General features: G+C 49.4%; 2 protein-coding genes across 2 annotated transcripts in view; one reads left to right on the top strand and one right to left on the bottom strand.

The window, feature by feature from the left end:
* The window catches only part of neo (ZP and PAN domain-containing protein neyo), a 103,084-nt gene that overhangs the window by 41,193 nt on the left and 39,708 nt on the right, over window positions 1-22,183 (top strand). The gene's annotated exons all lie outside the window — the stretch shown is intronic.
* Window positions 14,666-22,183, bottom strand: part of Atg16 (Autophagy-related 16) — a 338,482-nt gene continuing 330,964 nt past the window's right edge. The window contains exon 10 of the mRNA XM_076366002.1: window positions 14,666-14,815. Within this exon, the coding sequence (XP_076222117.1) occupies window positions 14,681-14,815 (135 nt within the window). The 3' untranslated portion in view covers window positions 14,666-14,680. The remainder of the gene's footprint in view (window positions 14,816-22,183) is intronic.

Below are 22,183 nucleotides of genomic sequence, written 5' to 3'. Positions count from 1 at the left end.
GCGGGGAGGTTTACAGCGCCTCGTTGAAATGGAAGAAACGCGACGCCGCGTAAGTATCGCGTCGATGAAAATCTTAATTAATTCCCGAGAACACGTTCCAATGGCGTTTCCAACGATTCGACGAATTTTTAAACGCGACCGATGTTTCCTGCAATATTCCTCGGTTATTAATCGTTATGGGTATTCGCGGAAATGTGAGTTAAGTTTTCGATTAGCGTTCGAGACGCGTTGAACACAATGCTTCGCCGCGTGCCGCGGATCTCATTGTTCCTCACGGTGCGATTGGTTTAGCTGTAATTATTCTTAAGGAAACGTGTTCACGGTGTTAATGCACCGTTCATCTAAAGACCTCTTCCGCGAGGATAGAGGTTATCGCGCAATCAGTGTGTATCAATCATTATCGGCGGAGGTTTATTTACTTCCTGGTGTATGCGGGATCTATGGAAAGTAAAAAGGTGCATTACCACTGTACGCCGGAGATACGATCGCGTGTATGAATGCCCTTTGAACTCTTTCTTCGTGCTTTATACAATTTCATAAAATGTACAATTCCTATTAACCGGACGTTCGGGCGCAATGGACTTTTGCGGAATCGTCGAATGGTTCATCCGTATTCCAATTACCTTCGCTTTGAGGAACGGAGGGCGTACAAATACTGTATTAACCCCTTGCACTCGGAAGTTCCTCGCTAGAAATATTTGAACAGTTTCTGATGAGATAAAGACGATATTTCGTGAATCTAACTCGAAGAGAAATCACGCGTACATTGAGGAACGAAGCCATTGTATTTCATTATTTCTCAAATCGATGCATTGTACGAAGTGTAATATTAAATATAACATTTTATAGTTTTACTGTAGGAAATCAAGTGGTGAGTGAGAGTCACCTCTCGAGTGCAAAGAGTTAATATCTAATATTTCTAATATGAAATGTTAGCGACGCGTTGAGGTAATTTTCCAACTAGACACGGAAACCTGAGCACTAAGAGACGGTTAATACATAACAAAGATAATCTTTCATAAAATACATTTCAAGTATTTACTCAACAACCTCCTTATCGATTTACGCGATTTTCTCTCACACGGAGACCAAATCACTGTCTTCGTTTTATCGGGAAGCACGTAAGATTTTATCTAATCGGCTGTTTTCAGTTATCCAAGACTCACTTGCAGTAACTGCAGTAATTATAACAGAGCTCGAACAGTCACACGCAAATTATCGAGACACGAGCTTCCGAACGAAAGAATTGATAAAACATCGGCATTTTATTTCGCCAGTTTTCATGTAAAACCACGTCTTTCCCGATCGAACCACCTGTTAGGCGACGCGCCGCGTGTGTCAGAAGTAACGTCCCTCGAATCGAGGGCGAAAAAGAATAAACCGAAAGTGTCCTCTCGCACAATGCGATCGATCGTATCGGTACGCGTGTTACGACGTAAGCGGCGCGCGATAGGTAGCTCATAAATTTTGCGGCGCGCTGTACACAGAGAAAATTGGACGCAGCGTCGGTCGGTCGGCGAAGCGAGGCGGATTGTCTTCTTGCTCGCGCGAAATTCGCGGTTAGCCTCGGGGGGCGGCAAAAGTTGCGGAAAGCTGACACGGTAATTATCGTGGAGCGAGGGCTCGCTCGCTCGCTCGCCCGCTCGCGCGCGCGCGACTTAATCCGCGCGCAAAAAGACGGAAATGAAACGAGGGTGGAGTAGGAAGAAAGACAGATTATCACAAAGTGGTTGGATCTGTCCAGCGGTCTAATGAATTAAGGATTGGCCAGGGGAAAGGTGTGTGCATGCGTATCAATTTGATCGGCGCAACGGATGGTTTAATTGCAGCCTAAGGACCTGATACGTACGGACGATGAATAAAACGGGCGTATTGAAAGAAGAGCCCGATGATCCAGAGACACAGTAATTACTCGGGCGGATATAATAACTAACTGGCACGACGTACGCGGCCCTAGACAGCGAACTCTCCCTCTTCCTCTGCCTCTGCCCCTTTCTCGATTTCCGTCTCACTCCGGCGCTGTGGGAGATATAATGAAGAAGCGCGAAACAAGGCGCAATGGTATCCCGAAGTAATTAAAACCGCAATTTGTTAAGCCCATCGGGATGCAGCCGGTGTCGGTTATTGGATTGTGAATTAAGGCTACGCTATTAGCGATAAGATTTACGAAAGGAATAATAAGGTGCGAGAACCAGTTAGCCCGCGCGCGCGCGCGCGCGCGCTAGGCCACAGCTAGATACGGAACAAAGTATGAAACGGATAAAGAGACCGCCTACCGTGCGGGTGGCGTGCCCGCCGCGAGAAAGTTTTAACACCAGCCCGAGCTACGGGTAATCAATCACCCGGCGTACTTGTTTAATCCCTTTGATAACTCGTGGCACGCGTATACAGCCTGTCCGAACTCGGCATTCACCGGCTCCGAATACACAGAATAATTGAACAGCGTGCGCGCTCATCGTCGCCGAGTTCGCGGCGGCCGCCATCTTGTTTCTTCGAGTCAAAGAGGACGCTCGACGAAGACGTGGAAAATACGGCTTTCCGTGAAAAATACGCCGTTAGCAATTGCCAGTCGCTTTGAAATCGGTCGTTTGAAGTGGTTTCCACGAGGCGGCAATGTTATCGGTGGCTAGACACTCCCCGATCCGCCATATTGTCGGTCCTCTCGCGCGTTTGTATTTTCTATACGGTTTTACCGTCCGGGAAGGTTACACGGGATTGGGTAGTGTAAACTGAACGCATCGAAACATCTCTGTCGTTTATCGACGTGTAAAGGAAGAATGTAAAAATCAATTATTTTCGTTTAACGGAACTACCGAACGATTAACTGCGAACTATTCGACCGTGCCGATTTTTCGGCGTTTGCGAATCACGTTGCTGCGTGAAAACAAATATTTCGTTTCGACGCGGACAAGATTAATTACATTCATTTTTATCGAACCCGCGGGTAGGTTTGGTCTGTGCGATCGTTGTTGCCAACTCGATCATTCCAGGTCGATAGTCTCGGGAAACGCCCGTTACCCACATTTAATCATCCGTTATCGCGATATTGTTTCGAGTCCTAAGAAAACAGGCGTGATTGTGTTTCAATTATAGTCGGCCTCGCTGCAATCCGAAACACGCGAGACGATCGTTTTTCTATCGGGTAAGTTCGTACAACAGATTTCCAGTCGACAATGGGTAATTGGAAAGCAACCTCGACAGAGAGGCGAGCAAGAACCATCCCTTGTGGGGGATCATTATTATCTTTCCCCAGCTGGCGAGTCTCTATTACGTTTTGGAGAACTCGTTTATTGGAAGCCTAGAAAAATCGTTCGAATCTATCAGCGGCGTTGGGCGTGCAATTACCGCGGCCACCTTAAACGCACTTCGCCACTTTGTTTAAACCTCCGGCGTTCCTCGGGTCCCGCCCGACCCAATCACGTCCCCGCTTTTTCAACGTTACTACGACCGTTTCCGGTTAAATCAATTTCTTTCTTCATCCGTGAGACTTTCGCGTTCTGCTCGGAAATAAATGTTGAGAAATAATCGAAATCGCAAGCCATGCATTTTCTATTACAGAACCGATTGAGCTTTAATTGAACCAAATTGCTCGAGTAATGAAATTCATGAGACGCAAATGTTCGAGCGCATTCCCTGCTGATTCATTAACAACATAAAGTTCTGGAAATATATTCAATGAGACGATAAATGAAATTGTTGCTGCGCTGGTATTTCGACTGCACGTCGGACCGTTTAAGGAAAAAGTTGCTGGAACGTCGATTTCTTCTGCCTCGATTTTTTCCAGTATTTCTAGTCATCAATGATCACACGATTTCCCTTTTGTCTCGCGATCTATTCGAGGTTCCCTTTGGACTCGTCGCTGACGGATAGACAATCTCTGGCTCGTTCAATGTCTATTACCGCAAAACCGTCGGCGTATTTTTCTCACGGGCAAGCTACAAAGCTCCGCTACTGTCGAAGCTCTACGTACAAACGACACGAGCTTGAAAGCGTCGTTTTCCGCTCTCCTTTTCCTAGAGGAGACTCGTCACTGCCGCTGCAGAGCGCCGTGACGGGTTTGAAATATTTTTTCCAGGAATTTCGATTCGTAAACCTGGCGCCGTGCCGGTAATTACCGGCGCGGTCGTAAGTCGGAGTGAAAAGATTCTGCGACGACCGCCGATCGTTCGATACTCCATATGGTAACCAATTTATATATCGAAATTTCAATGAAACGAAAAAATGACAATTAATGGTAACGCGTCGGCCGCAGTCACGATATTCATTATCCACGCCGAGGATCGATCTATTCTTCGTTCCACCTTCCGAACGATCGATCAACAGATATATAATTATAACATCCATTTTTCATAGCGATATATTTAGTCGTTATCGCCGGCGCATCGACAGGATCGCGTCTACCAATTTTCACTCGGCAGAAAAAAATTAATTACATTTATTTTAAGAACGCTCACGCGAACCCGTTCACACTGGGACTCTTTGGAACGTTGGAGGAATCGAGATACCGATCTCGGTACGAACGCGGGGAACGCTTGATGGCCGCAAAGAATGTAAAAAACGGGCACGGCCGAACAACATAATCCCGCGTTCAATTTATCTGATAATCGAAATGGACAGTCAATCAGGCCGAACAAGTGAGCGCCGCGGGAATATATGGGAGAGTTGCCACATCGTCCGCGAGATCCTGATCATTCGATTATCAAACATTACTCAGGATTCGACTGCGCAACCTGCCCGGACGGGGTGACTGACGCGTAACAATGAAACTGCACGGGACATCGACCACATATCCCAGGACTCGGAAACTTCGAAATAACTCAATCAAGATAGCCGAAAACGGCTTCGACCCGAAGTCGATCGGCAACGAAGTGGATCAACGAAAAACACTGTTTAAACTTCGATCCTGTATACCAATCGCCGATAGTAATTAAACTTATACGTTCTTACTCTCGCGCGAATATTTCGAAGTCTCGTATCACGACCATCGGAAACATCAAAGAATACCGCCCGATTTTCTAGATCAAAATCGTAAATAAGCTCCGTAGACAGTAGACGTCTGTCGAAACTTGAACGGGACATCGTCTCGACGATCAGAGGGGTAGTAGCGCGAACGATTGGCCCCTCGAAAAGGGGATCATTCGAAAATTCCAGTGTTATCTATACCTAACCCTTTGTTTCGCGCGCGACGCACCCTCGATCGGCTCTCGGCGGACGCGCAAATGAAGCCCGAGCTGTGACCGGGCTGAACAGAGGACCGGCAGACGGTTCTCGCGGGGTTGGATAATCGTCCGGACGTTGCGATCGGGTATTACTCGGCCTCCGGGGTTAAATTGCGATCAAGGGCTTAACGGTGATTCCGAAGGCCGATGGAAGTACGTGACTGATTTCTACGATTTATTCGCGCGTACACATAGACCTGGACGAGCCGTCGCCGGGCATTATCGATTCCATTCGCCCTCGAATATCCGTCACGTTTATTCCGCCATTAGAAAAGACCACGATGGCCACTCCGATTTTCATTCCGAATCGGCCGCGAATCTTGCGGTCGGGCACCGAGTGGGCCGGCCAATCCGAGCCCTGTAATCGAGGCGCGGATTAACTTTCACGGCCGTGCGAAGTCGGAACGAGACTTCATTGGAATCGGTCGATATTGATTTCGAACAGGTTCCAAGGTGTCGCTCCTAAATGTCCAAGATGGAGCCCTTTCGAGGGAGGTCCGACGGTTCGTGCTTCGGTTTCGAGGGGCATTGTTAGAATTTCAGACGGAACTGCTTCAGTTAATCATGCGGACTAATTAACGGATGGAATTTTCTATTATTAATCCTCACCGTGGGACTTGTACGAATATTTCGCTGAGTTGGGGCTTGCGCGGGAATTAATTTAAATGTTTAGCGGACCGGGAGCGTGCTACTCTGAATGAGTAATAGTTTATGGGGGAACGTACGGAGCTTGTTATTTTTGGGACTGCTAAGGTGAGCATGTTCCCGCCGTGCTGGGAAAGCTCGATCAGTACGATCGAAATTCTTTATTAGGGTCGAGGCATATCTACTTGTTTCACGTTGAGAAAATTCGAAAGAATTTCTGTTCCACTAACGTCATCTCCTAGCCTTATTTGAAATTCTTTCGCAAGGCGAACTCGAAAAATTCTTTGGCGAAGATTTCACCGCGAGAAACGTTCGAAACGTTTCATTGATTCTTGTTAACTAGGCTGACGCATATACAGTTTGTTCTATCGATTTTGGAGAGTACAAGGTTAAAAATAGTAACTTGAAATGGTTATTAAAAATCGTTTAACACGTTAAGCGCCACGAAAATCATAAGCGTTTCCCCATAGAGTTTATCATTTGTAGCAAAGGATAGGAATAATTATGAATTGTTTGGCGTTGCAACGTTTGCGTTACACTATTATCAGCTTAGTTGCCTTATTAAACATTTTTATTTCGCATCGGTTGTCTTGTACGTTACGATTGTTTTCTAGTCATTCAGAAGCGTCAGTCACCAGTGACTGACATGGCGCTTAACGTGTTAATGCTAAACACGTACGTCGAATAGAGGAGAGCCGTAAGCATTGGTAGGCAATTTCCCGAGAAACGAAAGTCCCCCGAAAGAATCGAATTAACAGAGGAGAAACTGTAGCGGCGAGCAGACGCGCGGCACGCGATAGACAACGTTGATCGCCGGGGATGGTTCCAATCTCACGCGGAATCGACGACTGTCGTTAAAAGGCACGGCTGTTAGCAATTACGTTATGGTCATAGCCGGGTCGCGGCGCGATTTCATCCTTAACGCGGCTGCGGATGGGCACTTAAGTCCGGGGCACGAAATTAACGGCACCGGCCGTTCGCATAATCCAACGGGCGAGTAACGGCGTTCGCGTTGCAATTAGCTCGCAGGAAACACACGGCCGAACGAATATTCGAAGCGAGACCGTGAGCCGGAGCGAAAGAGAGAGGGACACGAAACAGCTTACACCCTTGACAACGACACCGTTACTCGACGCCATTGTAGGCCACCTACCGTACGACGTGTCGCACCGAATCGTACACGCGCAATCAGAGGGGGGCAGCAGGAGGCGTATACGGGATACCGTCGATCTCTACGTTTCGCATGGATCACTATAAATGCGCGGTGCGGAAAGCGCGAAGCCAATCGGCGGTCAACCGCCGGTCGATACGAGCCGGGCGCGCGTTGTGTAATAAAACTTTATATACAGGAAACACGGCATCGGGGTTCACGAGTGCGCGGGAGGAGGAGGAGGAGGAGGAGGGAGGAGGGGGGACGTACGGGGTCCGAAGAAAAACGAGACGGCCGATGAACGGATCGTGCCCGGACAATATCTGATCCGAACATTGTTCCCCGACGTCGGGTGTATCGATCGGCGATCATCGTCCATGCAAGTGGTAATTTGCGGAACGATTATAACAGTACCGTGATCATCCTGCATTATTTACGAGATTGTACGGAGATCGGGGGCCGGGGCCGAGTGCCGGTCCTCCCCCGGTCCTCCAGTTATCTGTCCCACATTCGGAACCCGTGTTCCTCGTATATCTCATTAGACACCCACCCACGTGGCCCGAAATAACCTGCACACCGGTTGTCGATAGCGGCGACTGTGCCGATGATAGTAAAGCAAACACGCCGGGAGAGCCGGGGACCGAGCTGATAGAGATAGAGGACAGCGGCAGAGAGAAACGACGATAGGGAGAAGTGGAGGGAAACGGTGAGGAATGGAGGAACAGAGAGAGAGAGAGGGAGAGAGAGAGAAAGCGGCAAAGAGGAAGGTAAATGGACGAGCAGGTAGATGGAAAGAGAAACAGAGGGGCAGAGGGAGAGAGAGGCCATCGTGGTAAGCGATGAGCACACGCCTGTCGGATCCGACATAGCCGCTGAGAACAAGGTGGCATTGGGGGATACAGCCGGTCTCTCGATCGCGGTCGGCCGATAGCTGCCGCATGACAAGCCCAAGGGGTGTACGTGAACGGGTGAATCTACCTAGCAGCATCTCCACTCCGCGCGCGATGCGAGGAGTCCCTTGTCCGGTGTGTGTCCCCCTTATCGTCCTTCTCCGTCCGACTCCGTGTAGGTCGGTCTCTTGACTGGATTTGGTCGATAGCCTACATTCCAGGGCTCGCTTCTCGTACCTGCTACCATTTCGATAATTGTGTAAGCAATGTCCTGGTATGGATAGAATGACAACGTTGTTGGTCAGACTCCAGGGATCCCGGAGCCTGCCTGGAGGAGGAGCTTTCAAAAGACGCGTCGCTGGGAAACACGGACCGGGGGATCGACGACGTTCGTTTTCGCGATTGTAGACGCTTTTCCGTTGTATCGGGCAATTGACTGACACGTTGACTGACATGGGGTCACCGGTGACCCCCAAGCAGATTGAATTACTGTAGTTCACTCAATGAAACGACGGTTATATGAACACGTTTCTATATTATAAATAATGCTACATAATGCAGTGACATTCAGCTGGATGAACGTGGAATAGTGATAATGCTATTCGATCGAATAATTTAATATTATATTTCCTCCATTTTGTAGATTTTGCACTATGAAATCGTGACATTTTCTGAAATATAGACGACATTGTTTCAAACTAATTTAACGATAGTTCACAAATAACTTACGCAACAAAGCTGTTTTATTTAAATATTTCACATTGAAAAACATAATTTTAATCTAAAATACTGAATATTCAACTTCAGTTTTGCTGTATCAAATCAAGTGGTGACTGAAAGTCACCTTTCGAGTGCAAAGGGTTAAACGATTCATTGAGTTTCCGGACGAAACTTCGGTTCGAAGTAAAAGCAGCTGCGAAAACGATTACGAGAAAGTAGAACAGAAAATATTTCTAAGAATACATACGATCCCCGCGATAAGAATATAAATGGAGGTTCCGTACGGGATCGTTTATGAAACGGGCTGAATAAACTGATTAACTAATCCTCGAGCAAGCGTGTCCCGATCACGAAGGAGGCGAAGAAGCGAGCGAGCGAGCGAGCGGATCGCAAGAATGCCGCATCGTAAATACGCCACGGATCGCCTTACTGTCTATGAGGCTAATATACCGACCTCGGAATGCTCATCCTTTTCATCTTACTCTTACTTTCTCTTCCTACGGGCTGGTCGTTTACCAGCGATCGCTATTCGAAGACGCGCCGCTGAATCTCGCGGGGCAATCAACCGGCCAGCCGTGAATCGAGGGAGAAAGGGGAACGGCGGGGAGGGAGGGGAGGGTGCGCAGGTTCGAAAAAGGGAATTAAAAACAACCGCGGCGGCGGCGGCGGCGGCGGCGGCGGCGACGAGGGGAGGACGGTGGAGGAAGGATACGGCGCGCCAGGTCGCAGAAAGAGATGAATGCGCGCGTTAATGGTGGACGAGGCGTGCAGCGCTCGTAGACTATCCGATTCAAAATGACAGCGGACATTGTTTATCACAATAAGAGCATCTGTTATCTGGATTGTATGGAGTGAATAATTATTACGCAGACCCTTAAACGTACTTTTTCGTTCCGCCGCGGAGCGAAGCGGCCTATTGTGAGCTATGAAAACGAGGGATTCAAATGATGTTTCGCCGATCACGACGTTTTAAAGAAGCCTCGTACATCGCGCTTCCGCCGCTACGCTGAATCGCGTTATTCACTCCGAGGGAAATACGCCGGGAAACTCCGAGGAATCTTCGTCGAAGTGCGTTCTCTCCGCGATGCTCATTGAGCGTAAGAGAAAATTCGAGACATCGAACATAGACTTTCCAAAGGTCATATTCGAATTCTATTATAAAGTGATCCGTCGAAACTAACAACTAGCCAAGGAAGTCCGCCGAGCGAGCGGTTCCAGACGAGACTCGAATCTCGGCGATCGGCCGCGATAGCCACTTCCTCTGCATTCGGATTCGTAGCGCGATTCCGAGCGGCCGATGCGCGCGAGCGTACCAAGAATTAATATCCAGCAGACTGTAAGAGAGCGTTCGCTTTTGCCTTGTCCGGCGAGCATCGTCCCACGATAAATTCTTCCCGGTTTCTTTCCTAGGCGGACTACTCTCCTCGTTCGTCGGTGTGACGCGCGTAAGCGGTGCGTGCATGCCCGTAAGTACGCGTACACGCGCAACCTTAACGACAGCAAAGGAAATTTGTAATGAAACAGGCGAGACATAATGGCGAAGGAGGCCGGTGGATGCCACCGGAGCGATTTATCACGAACCCGATGTGATTTGGGCTCGCCTCTAGCGCTCGGACGTTAATAACACTGACTGCGAATCGCGGAGTCTTATCCGCCGCCTCCTTTCTCCGCAGCGTCCGCCTCGAAGCATACCTAATAAAGCGGCGCAGTCGCGTCCCCGGTATCGCCTTTCCCGCGCACCACCGGATAAAAAGGTGTGCAACAGCCGCGAAGCCGGCGACTGCGGAACCGTCGACGGCCCGACGAGAAAAACCACTTCAGCATCGACTCAGAAGCACGCCACAGGCTGATCAGAAGAATCAACGAAACTCGGGAAACATTTCCCGCGCGACGCGCAGCGCTCGGAAACCGGACCGTTTCGTTCGTTCATGATTGACAGTACTTATCGGCCATTATTCTTTTACTACTCAACAAGTCCGTGGTATACTCGTATTTTTACTGATAGCGATGTTGATGTTAGTTTGAAAGAAACCGAATACAGCTTGGCACGAGTTTAAGGGATTAAGTCGGGGTGATTTAGATGTTTATAATGCACGGTTACGATATGTTTTTGATAGATTAATGGGTCTAGCAAAGCGAACATGGGCAATATACGAAGAGATTTAGCATTTATGCTCGCTAAATAATGCTCTCTACGTGAAATATCGTTGCGCGGGCTTTCAGATCTTTATGTTTCAGAGCGTAATATAGAAATGTGAAAGCCCTTCAATTTAGACGTGTTTTCCTCGATTGCTACCGAAGGTATATCAACGAATCGGAAAGAGAATATTTAGTAAGCTTCATTTATTTTCACTCTGTACGTTTCATTGAAAATTTTCTGTCGAACACTCGAAATAGAAAGAATCTGTTCTCTGCAGTTTCCACGAACTCTTAACCTTTCACTTGTAATGAAATTTTGCATGCTCTCTATTTTTGGATTATCGATGTTTCTCCTTAAAATGTCGCAGAATCGAGTTAAATCACCTGAATCTAGAACGCAAGATATTTGGTTCCAAAGAAACCGTGCTACATTGACTTTGCTAAAGTGTCGCCGAATAAATATCCACTTCGGAGCGAAGTAAAAAAGAACACCTGCACGGTCCGAACATCCATTCGCGGTCAGCAGAAAGCGTGGCGACGTTCTCACGAGAACGTCGGCTTAATCGCGCCCCCTTCCGCGAAAGCGTGGCTCCATTTTCGTCGGCGTGGTCGTCGTTTTCCTCGAAAGACCGTTTCCCGAGGTCGATTCGAAAGGACGTAATAGAACGGTCCATCCCCGTCCGGTCGCTTTTTTCCTGTCGATGGAGCGTTTCAAAGTAGAATCGTTCGGAGTAACCCTTCTTGCTCGTTATTCCTACTCTAACGAATCTCGCACGTGCAACACAGCAGGGGCTCGATTAACTGGGTCACGAAATCCCATGCATCAACGAATTCGATCATTCGGATTCTTCGATTATCCCTCGGAACAGATACGCACGATCTAGTTACAAGCTTCGAAGAAATTTTTCTCGTATCTCCGTTTATCCGGATTGTCAGCCGCTGATTGAATCGGATAATCAGCTTTTTACAATCCGGCCAAAGAGACGAGATAATGGACATAAACAAAACATTAACCAGCCTAGCGCGACGATTGGCCGGCACGCGCGGTTATCTTGCTCGCGCTCTAAGTCGGCTGTCGCATATTTTGCTCACATTTATTGCCCGCTCGTGTTGCACGGACTATACTGTACCATACTGTAATCGAATTAGCAACGGCGGTGGCCGTGACTTCTGCTACCCTTCGATCGGTCGAACGCGGCAGAACTAACGAGGCGACGACAAAAAGATGCTTCTAGGAAGACCCAGTCGATAAACCAGCGTCCGGTATGTGCTACAATCCGCGTATCACTGCCGGGTTCTACTTGCGCCGTTTCTTCGTTCGGTTTCTCTCTCCCCCCGCCTCCGTATCTGCTGCCCGTTTCAATCGGCTGCGAGCGAGATCCGTCCGCTCGTCTTTACGGCTAGTCGGAACAAGACGGAAAGAGGACGCGCGGCCCCCGAGTCGGCGGGATGCGAACGGACGAAGAAGAAGAAGAAGCGCCTAGGCCCAGGCGCGCAGCATTGACGCGAAACTGCAAAAACAAGCGAAGGTGAGAGGTTCGCTTTGCAGGAACGCGAACCGACGGACCGTGGCAAAGAACCGAAACGTGCCGGGCGAATCCGCCAGCCAGTCGGCCAGGTTAGAACCAGCCAGCGGTGGTAGCCGCTCGCTATCGAGTTCGAGTCTCGTTCCGCGAGTTGGCAAACTGTTCCCAACGCCCACTGCTCTCCACACCCCTGGTCGTTCTGTCTTTCTCTCTCTCTCTGGTTCCCCCGACTTCCGCGGTATTACCTCTTGAACAGAAACGGGGGTGAGGAGAGCGAGCGCGAGGGTACGCCCAAGGGAGGGGGAGAAAAAGGTCGGGCGCGCAACGCGTTTTCTACCCTCTTGTAACTTTTATGATCCACGTAAAGCAGTGATTTTCACCGATTTCACTCCAGCCATCTCTTTCCTCTTTCTTTCCCATCCCTCCCCCCCCTGCTCCCCTGATTTCAACAGTCGTCAGCCAGCGCGCTCGCGCTCGGGGCTCTAATTAATTCAGGTTTCCCGCCGAACCGTCCACTCGTTACTCGCTTGTTTCGACGTGTACGGGAGCGGAGAGCCACCAGCCGGCGAACGTAATATCGGAACACAAGAGGCTACTCATGCATAATGAAGAAAGTACGAACGGGGAGTCTTCGCTTTCATCGCGGCACTCTGACGTTCTAGGCCACGCAAACAATCCTATTGTTCCCGGCTCTCGAAGTGTTGCCGCGGCAAAGGGGTCTCGCGTTTAGTCGAATAATAATGCCTCGCCCGATTATTATTTGGAAATCTTAGATAAAGCGGGAGTATTCCTCGAGCAAACGCTTCATCCGTGGAACGTGTTGGAATTGTTCCTGAAGAATGCATCACGGTTGTACTAACGATTCAGTCGCGCCCGTTCTCAAAGTGCACCGGCGTTAAAGGGTTTCGCGCTTATCGCTGCGATATTCACGGGGTAATTATTTATAGATAGTGGACGTATAATTAAATATGTATATCGTTTAATAGAGACGATAGAACAGCTGAGGGTTATTTGGGAATAACACTGACGTTCTTGCGTTAGAGGCGTCGTAATAACAGGGGAGTTGACACTTTCTGGATTGTTATTTTGAAATGCTGGACGTAATGAATACATCATTCGGTAGACGCAATTGTCAAGACACGCAGGGATTATTTCTGAAGAATGTGTGCCTATTATATTAATGTAACTAACATACTTCGTTCCTTTTAACGAGCGTGGCGAAGGTGTTAAAGGGACACATGCGAGGCGTGTGATGTACGAGCTTCACAAAGAAACTGATGTCACCGTGTCAGGTGTACGGAGAGGAAATCATTAGTACAAGTCAGTGACAGATGAGCTGAGAAGTTCGAGCCGACGATATAATGAACCCAGAATGGAAAGACGTGCGAAGATATTTAATACACTCCTTTCGACCGGCGTTCCATACTCGTTCCGAACGAATAATCGCGAACCCTTATTACAGTTGTTTTATAACCCTATTTGTTAATTAACGCTCCCAATGAAAATCCATTTTTTTCACGCAGTTTTCTCGAATAAAATTCCAACGGGGATCTCTGATTTTCAAGTAAAGTGCCAATAATCCTGACGACTAATAATTCCAAAATATGCAATATAAATTTACAACTCGGAAATCTCCGACAAAACCGAAGTGAAATTCGATTGACATATTGATATTGACAGATTGATAATAGAAAATCTAATAATTTTAAAGTAGTTTCTTTGATTCCTTAAAATATTCAATATTATAACTGGTGCAATATTGGAGCCTACAGAGTTCAAAGGGTTAACGGATTCTTATTGAATCATGTGGACGCACAAGAAATTTTTTATATGAGAAATATTACTCTAAATTCTATATTTAGTTTTTAATATGGACTAACTTATTTATTTTCCTTCTCAGTGGAAAATTTGGATATGTGGAAAATCGAATAATTTCAGGGTAGTATCTTTAAGATTCATTAAAATATTCAATATTATAACTGGTGCAATATCGGAGCCTACAGAGTTCAAAGGGTTAATAAAAAGCAAGCACAGCGAGCTATTAGCATTCCTTGATATTTCCAAAAGGAATCTCCGCGAGTATTAAGGCCCCAAGAGCCGGGGAAGTCACGGTATACATTTCACCGCGACGTCCCGGCAAATGTTAAATAAAGCAAGCTCTGATTTCCTCTTAACCAATCTCGGGTCGGCAATAAACAACGGCTCCGCGGTAAATCCGAAGACATTTTCTGTCTGTTTACGTCCCGGGAAAGGCGGACCGTAGTCGGGTAGATGTTCTTAACGGGGATTCCGGCGACGGAGAAAAATAATAGTGTCGTATTTGCGTAGCAAGTGTCATGGAGGAGCTTACCCCTGCGAAGCCGACAGATAGCTCGACGTCTCCAACTTATATCACGACACGGATACGAATACATCCGGATATACGTCAGGACGAGCGTAGCGCAGACACACGTACCCATTTAGAACCAGGCACTGACTTCCCGACAACCCGAAACCGCCGAGACCTCCATCTTCCCCGGTACTCACCTGGAACAGAGAAAAATGATTACCCCGGATAAGCAACGGAGAAACTATAAAATTGATGAGGTCCGTGTACGGCAGCACGGCCGCCTCGGCTATTCTGAGAGTTCACCGTTTTCTCTCGGCCGCATAATTATTTTTTTCTAAGCGAGTCCATCCCCGGGGAGATCGATCCTATCGGCCGGGATTCGATTAAGCCGCCGTCGTCCCGCCGCGCAGCCGGGGAACAAGCGGTTCCTTCGCTTAATTACTCAAAATACCAGATTCTCCTTAGAACCACTTAACCCGGACCCTGGTATTAAACTTAATTCACGGTTCTCTCCTAATACCGGCCGGCCAATCGTCGGTGTCGGCGATAATGAACAACTCGCTCGCGTGCGTCGGCCGATCTCGCGCGTTCCAAGTTATTTGTTAACCCCTCGGCATACAATGACGTCCGGCAGACGTTGTAAGAATTTCCACCTTAGCCTAATGAGAATCAATTTGATTTCTTTGCACGTAGGTTTAAGGGACAGGTTGTTTCGTCTCAATGTTTTACCTTCGAAGTGAACGCGCTTAGCAATGAATAAATTTTCGGTAAATGTCTAGAGTCCTCGCTGATTTCAATGACCTTGAAGTATGTTGTCAAGGACGTTGTTCCAAACAACTTTTTCCAAATTTCCCTTCGATTTCGAGAATGACGAATAATAATGTAAATTCGACGTGTTAAACAAATGATTCTCCGAAGCGATCGTTCCCTTTGGTCGAAGAAATGGAGAAAAACGAAATGGGGATAATTCGGTTTAGTTGTTCCAGTGCGATTCGCTCGCGCGACAGCTGGCCGCGAGATACGAGACGCGCCTCGTAATCAATTTCGTTTCGCGGGCTGAAGGTGGACGCATTTGTATGCATCCGGCCCGTTGTACGCTTAAGAAGATACCCGTCGTACCCCTGCTCCGTGTCGCGCAGTTCACTTCGTTAAACGTTCGTTCGCCCACTCGTCGCTTATAATTGTCCGTGAATCCACAATTATGCGAGCAGAACTTAACGCTGACATTCATTCGGTTCTTCTGTACCGAGAATATTTAACCGCGAGCAATAATGATGTCTATAGATGTATGTAACAGATCCCATTTCCAACAAACGTGTGAACATTTCTATGGTGGAACTTCAAAGTTACTTCGCGGTGACCGACAAGTATTCATATAATTTCCGTCGCTTTCATGAACGTTATATTTCCCCCGAATGTTTCCATTTATCTGCGAAGCTAACAGAAACTATTCGGTATACAGAACGATTCCCATTCTAGTTTCAATTCGTCGAGGCCCGAGGTTCTAATTAAATATCGCGATCACGGCTGTAAAATGTTATCTTTCCGCTCGGAGGATCGCTAACTCATAACCGAGGCCGAACACAGAAATCGCGGCTCTGGAGGTAAACAGTTCGCCGGCGGTAGTCGGCGGGATCGCGATAGGTGCGAGAGTTGCCGGAGGTAGATAGTTAACAGGAATTATTCCCCAGCGGGACGTTCGGAGGGAGCGACGAACCGTATTCCTTTTACGAAGCGAAGGGAATACGGAAATTACGTATTCGCAGCGCGCTCATTACCGAAGATATCCCGAAAATTTCGCGACTTTCCCGTCGGAAGTCGAAAGACAACGGTCGAAAGTTTGGTAAACTGCACCCTCGCGGATAGATTTCGGGGCGAATAAACTCGAATGGAAGCTGCACGCAGACGGTATTACCGCGACTCCGCCTTCTGTCCGAATAAAGATTTCCATTTTCTGCAGCTACTTTTCGTGTCCTCTTCGCGAATCAGTAACACTGTTCCACCGCTAGTTCAGACCTCTCGCGAACCTCTCACAACTTGGCATTCGTATTTTCTTAAGGAATAATTATCGCGTCGCTTTCAACGCTAGATCATACCGAATAAGAATACAATTGTATCGTAGAATTTATACGATCCTTGCTCGAACAATTGTTTCAAAAAGAACACGTTCCTTCATGAAATTCTTTGAAAAACTTTGTATGCTCCTTGTGGATTCTCGTCAAAATCATTGAAAAATACGAATAAACCACGTGAACGAGTTCTCCATCAAACAGCGCGATAATGTACCTGCCAAGCGCTGAATAGTTTTTAAATCGTACAACTGTCTAACTACCATGCATGTCGTCCGAGAAACTTAAGTTTACAGTGCACGATTCATTTCTCCGAGCACCGTGTATTCATATTCCAAATATTCGACAAAGTTCCGAGACACCTAGGAAGGGTGCATAAATAATTCCGCGTGCTCAACGCGATAAGAGCGTAATACGCGAGGAATGGGATATACAGTCGTAACGGGGAGCCCTCGAAAAATCGGCGAAAAAATCGATCGGCGAGAGTAACGCGATACGGGGATCGCGGCGGATATAAGGGGAGAGATATCGGCAAATAATTTCCCGTGGCGCTGGGTGGTCCTACGGTGTAATCCCGGTTATTAAGAACCCGATCCTTTTTCACGTGGCCAGGGCGGAAAAGAGCAGCCCTGGCCCGATCCCGGCGGGGCGGGCGTACCTGAAATTCCAGGTCGCATTTTTCTTCCGCGTCGCGACCCTTTTTCCCCGGGTGTCGCTCCATTTAGACTAACGACCGACAACGGCGGGCGGGCGCGGGCGCGCGCGCGAGTACGATCGAATCAGCCACGAGGAATCTGAACTATCGTCCCGGAAAATCTGGAATGTCTGGCCGGGGCGCGTCACGCCCATGGCGACTCCGGCCAGCTGCTAGCTTTTCAGCCAGGCTTGATAGCCCCAATATTTATTTCGCATTGTCTCTGCCCGCTATCGTTCCCCCCCTCGGCTTCTTTTCTTCGGCCGTCCGTACCAGGCGGAAGTCGTGAGCGCGCTACATGCATTGCATGCCGCGCGATGCGATGCGATGCGCAACACCGTCAAAGGAGAGGCCCGCGATTTCCCTATGCAAATCGGTCCCAGGCGCTCCGCCGGGCTACCGGGCGAATCAAGGACACCTGGAGGGACCGGAGAGGGGACCGGGGAAGTCTAGGGAGGGGGCGGGAGGATGACGCGAGGCGATGGTGGCGGCGATGATGGCGGAAAGGGTGCAACGGACGGGAGAGATAGAGGGGCGAACAGCCGGGGTGAACCAACTAAAATAACCATCGGAAATAATGCCATAGATTGGGGGGACGAGTTAGCGCGCGCATTGCGAGAAATGGACAATATATCGCTGGACCGGCCATTACAAGGGACCATTAGATAGTCGACACGTCGAGATAACGAGCATTAGCCGCACAACGGTCACGTTAGGCGGGTGCTCGGTACGTACGGAGTCGCGCCAACCCGGTAAGATCCATAGGCGACCGTGTTGTAACCCGGACCCATCCCGATCCTCTGCGTTTCTTGCTCCGGCACACGTGCCTCTCCGTCCCGCCAGGGCGAACGAGACTCTCCGGCCGCGACTTTTCCGCCTCCCCCCGTTTGATCGGTGAGGCCACGCGGTCGCACCCTGTCGAACTTCATCGATTCGCTCGGAGGTTGCTCGAGATCGTCGTCTATCCTTGCTCGCAACGGTTCCCGACGCCCTCGGTTCCGTGTTTATTCGGACTGGTTGCGCTAACGACCGCCTCGTACCGATTCGATAGGCGGGCCGCCGCGCGACGGAGCGTTGTCCCGGCCGCGGTTATAATCAGGGAGCCGGTGTTCCGCCGTGAAAGAGTGGTTTGATACTGAGAAACGGAAATTACCGGATGCCAAAGTTTGTTCTGCGGAAGGACTGACACTCCGAATTACAGTTGTCGAGCCCCGTTCCCGTCGGGATAATAATGGTATTAACGGCAATTAATCCCGCGGCGTACAAAGTGCACGCATTAGACGTAATAGTCACCGCGGCGGTGTATCATCCGGCACGGTGCATCGCGATTTTAAAATTACAGGCCTGACGAGGAAATGGAAATTAGTCTGGGATCATGCGAATTAAGATAAGTAGTTGACTCAGCGGTACTCTTGGTTTTTTGCCGGCTGCACGGGAACACTTCGCCGAGGAGTGGTATGATTTCTCTGTTATGGTTATTCGCGGGCGGGCCACTGGAAGTCCACGCATTTCTAGCAGTTAAAGATCCCGGGGAATTACTCGACGGGAAATTTAGTCAAATTAAATGCGATATGGTCTTTTATATTAGGCATTCGAGATAAAGAGGATACGGGGAGAAAATACTTCGGATTCCAGCTCCGTCTCTCTGTTACAGAAATTAGAATTTCAATCATTTCAATTCCTCCTGGAACGATATTGATCCTTAAGTGATTGGAAGTATTCCCTGCCATGGCCGTTCAATGTTTCCTGAAAAACACGCGATCTCTATCTGAAACTGTTTCAAACGTGTGCCCCGCTTTGCATCTCCAACTTGACCAGTTTCACCCTTTCGACAATTACAGATTTGATAAAAAAAACAATCCAGCTCAAACGCATAACAATCTTCACGCTTCCTATTTCCCTTTAAAACGTCCAGCAGAAATTCTAAACCGTATCCGCGAAATCGAAGCGATCGCTCACAGCGGCCAGACAAAGGTCAGCGTTTCCGGTGATTACCGGGAAGCGAACTTAAATCTACCGAGAAAACGAATTAAACCGGCGCGGGTCTCGCGTTCATTAAAATCGCTCGATAATACGCATCGAGCCGGCAGAGGAGCCGCGCGCGCCGCGCCGCGCCGCTCCGCAATTTTAGTCCACGCGGCGCGGACGGTTATAAAAGTGTTATTTAAAATCGCGCGGGAATAGCGGAGGGAAGGCATTCAAGCGGTGGTACCCACGGCTAGATCTTGTGTAAAGAACAATCCCCGCGATGCAGGACGTTTCCTTTTCCGGCGAGGTAGATGCCGAGATCGACTCCGGGAGCCCGGGCCCCCGTTTCCCCTTTCGCTGCCGGCATCGTTCTCTCGTCCCATCACTAACGAAGAACCAGAAACCGTCTCGTACGGATTTCTCTCGCGCTCCCGCATTATTGCACGACGCCACCGCCACCGCAGCCGCCCTCCCCCTCGACCCCGTTCCCACCCCGCCGGCGCGGAACCGTCGACTCGGTTGCAGTCGAACAAAGAGGCTGCGAGCCGGCGCGAGGCGAGCCAGAGAAAGAGGCGGATCGCGCACCGAGACTTCGGTGGCACGATACTGTGCGTAATTTCCTTTGTTTCCAGTGCGCCGTTAGTTTCCAGGTGATTTCAAGAACGGTTCGACCACCTTCGACAATTTCGCGGAGCACCGACCGTCTATCTCGCTCGGCGCGGAGCCCCGGCCGAGGTGAATGTGTAATCATTGGAACGAAGGAATAAGCCGCGCCGCGCCGCTCCGCGCGGTGGAAGGAAAAATCTGAAGGGGTTGCTGGGTCGGGAGAACGGGCCGGAGGAAGCGGGAGGGTAGGAGATGGTTAGGGAACCGAACGGCGGCGAGTAATTTTGACGTTTGCCAGGCCAGATTGTCGAGAGTCTCCTCTTCTGCCCTGATTCGCAGAAATACCGGATTCTTGCTCTTCTTATATCCCCGGCTGCCGGAGCGTCGGCGTATAAGATCGTCGAAAGTCAATTCTCTCTACTAAACGAGAGAAAAATAAAAAGGGTATTTTCTCGTTACATCCGCTGGCGCCCCGTATTTCGACGCCGAACGATCGGGGACGAGCATAGGGTAACGATCCCGTACCCCCTTATTTCAGGCAATGCGGCTTTACGACAAAAAGTGTTCCTTCCCCCGGCTGATTGCCTTGTATACTCAGTGTCCATTATCGTGTCAGCGCGTAATTGTTATCTGACGTTCTTCTACCAGACTCCTCCGGAATTATGGACAACCCCTTCGGACGCGGGGAACGTGGTTGCGCCGTTGCGCGAGATTACACCCGGCGAGAACAGGCTCCGCGATACCGGACACGGTTCGTCAAGCGATTATTCCGTGAACGCCTACAGATTTTTATTTTCCCCGAGAGATCGGCTTTCGAGAAAATCGACGATCACTTGCTTAAACTTTTATCATTCCTTCGGTTCGCCGATTTTTTCGCTCGCCTCGACGCAGCGACGATGAGAGTCCGGTGGAATTAGCTCGAAGAAAGATTCCGCGTCCGACGATACGCGGAGTAATATAGAATTCACGCGGGCATTTCGAGACTAAACGCACCGTAAAGGTTAAATATTCGCGATTAAATTCTGTCCCGAGCGAACGAGCTGAAACAATATCTAGAGTTCCAGAACTACTGCCCGGGAACGCTGAACGGGTGTTCTTGTTCGAGTGGAACACACTGGATAGACTGCGCCATTAAAAACCAGTTACCGACCCACGAAATTACAATGATGAGGCTACCATTAGAAACCAGCTTACCTGTACAAGTCGGCCGGCATTTTGTTTCCTTATTTATGGAGCCACCGTTAGCATGTCCCATAACATGTAACTCTAAAGTATCGTAACTTCGACGAGGAGAGAAAAAAGAGCGCGGCCATAAAAGTTGTCCGCGGCGCGCCGAACTCGCGCGATCGTCCGGACCATTAACCCTCCCTTTCATCAAATGCGCGCGCGTTCAACAGGTGTTTAGAATAATCTCGCGTAAAAATGACGCATCCGCGGAGCGCGAATCGTTTTTGCGCGGACCCGATCCGCGCGACGAAAGCTGCTCCCGTTCATAAATCACCGGCCGATCGTTCGCCGGCGCTATCCGAATAGTGCCCTCCGGGGTCATAATGTCCGGCGGTAGGGGAAAAAATGACGCCTCGTAAACGTCTACACGTGTGATTCCGGACGAGAAATTTATCTCGGCGCGGACGACGCGTCGGCGGCCTCTGTGCCCGGGACCGGCGAGTCGTAATTTGTCTCTAATTAATGCTAAAAGCCGGTGGCGCGATTTGTTTTAGCCGAGCGGCGTTTACGATAATGATATCGTCCCGGTCAAATAACGTCGCTCGAGTAGTTCAGTCACGTTCCCCGCTCTCCGTCCCTCTTTCCTCGCCGCTCCTCTCGCGCGTGCACAGGCGGTGACCGGCCGTTTTCTACGGGCAAGGAAGAATCGCGCCAGACCGGATCGATCGGTCTCCTCCGCTCGGCGTTCGTCGGTTCTTTCGGCCCGGTGATAAAGAGTCTTCTCGTTAGTTTCGAGTCGGTCGACCGTCCGCGTGCGCGCCGAATTCCGCAACGGAACACCGACTTTGCGACCGCTCATGCGGAATCCCGTCTTTTCCATGTGTGGTCGCCACAAAGGAGAAAGGAGGGATTCCCGGACGTGGGACGTCCGTCGCAAAGGGAACGACCGATCGTTACGCGGCCGGGCCCGTCGAATCGGCGACGACGATTCCGAATGGAAGAGGAACCGAACGGTTTCTGTGGATTGCGTGGAAATCGACCGATTGCCTTGCGGGAGGACG

This window comes from Nomia melanderi, chromosome 3 (assembly GCF_051020985.1).
Source record: "Nomia melanderi isolate GNS246 chromosome 3, iyNomMela1, whole genome shotgun sequence".
Taxonomy (NCBI): domain Eukaryota; kingdom Metazoa; phylum Arthropoda; class Insecta; order Hymenoptera; family Halictidae; genus Nomia; species Nomia melanderi.
The sequence above is the reverse complement of the archived record's forward strand: the minus strand, read 5'-3'. Positions and strand labels throughout refer to the sequence as shown.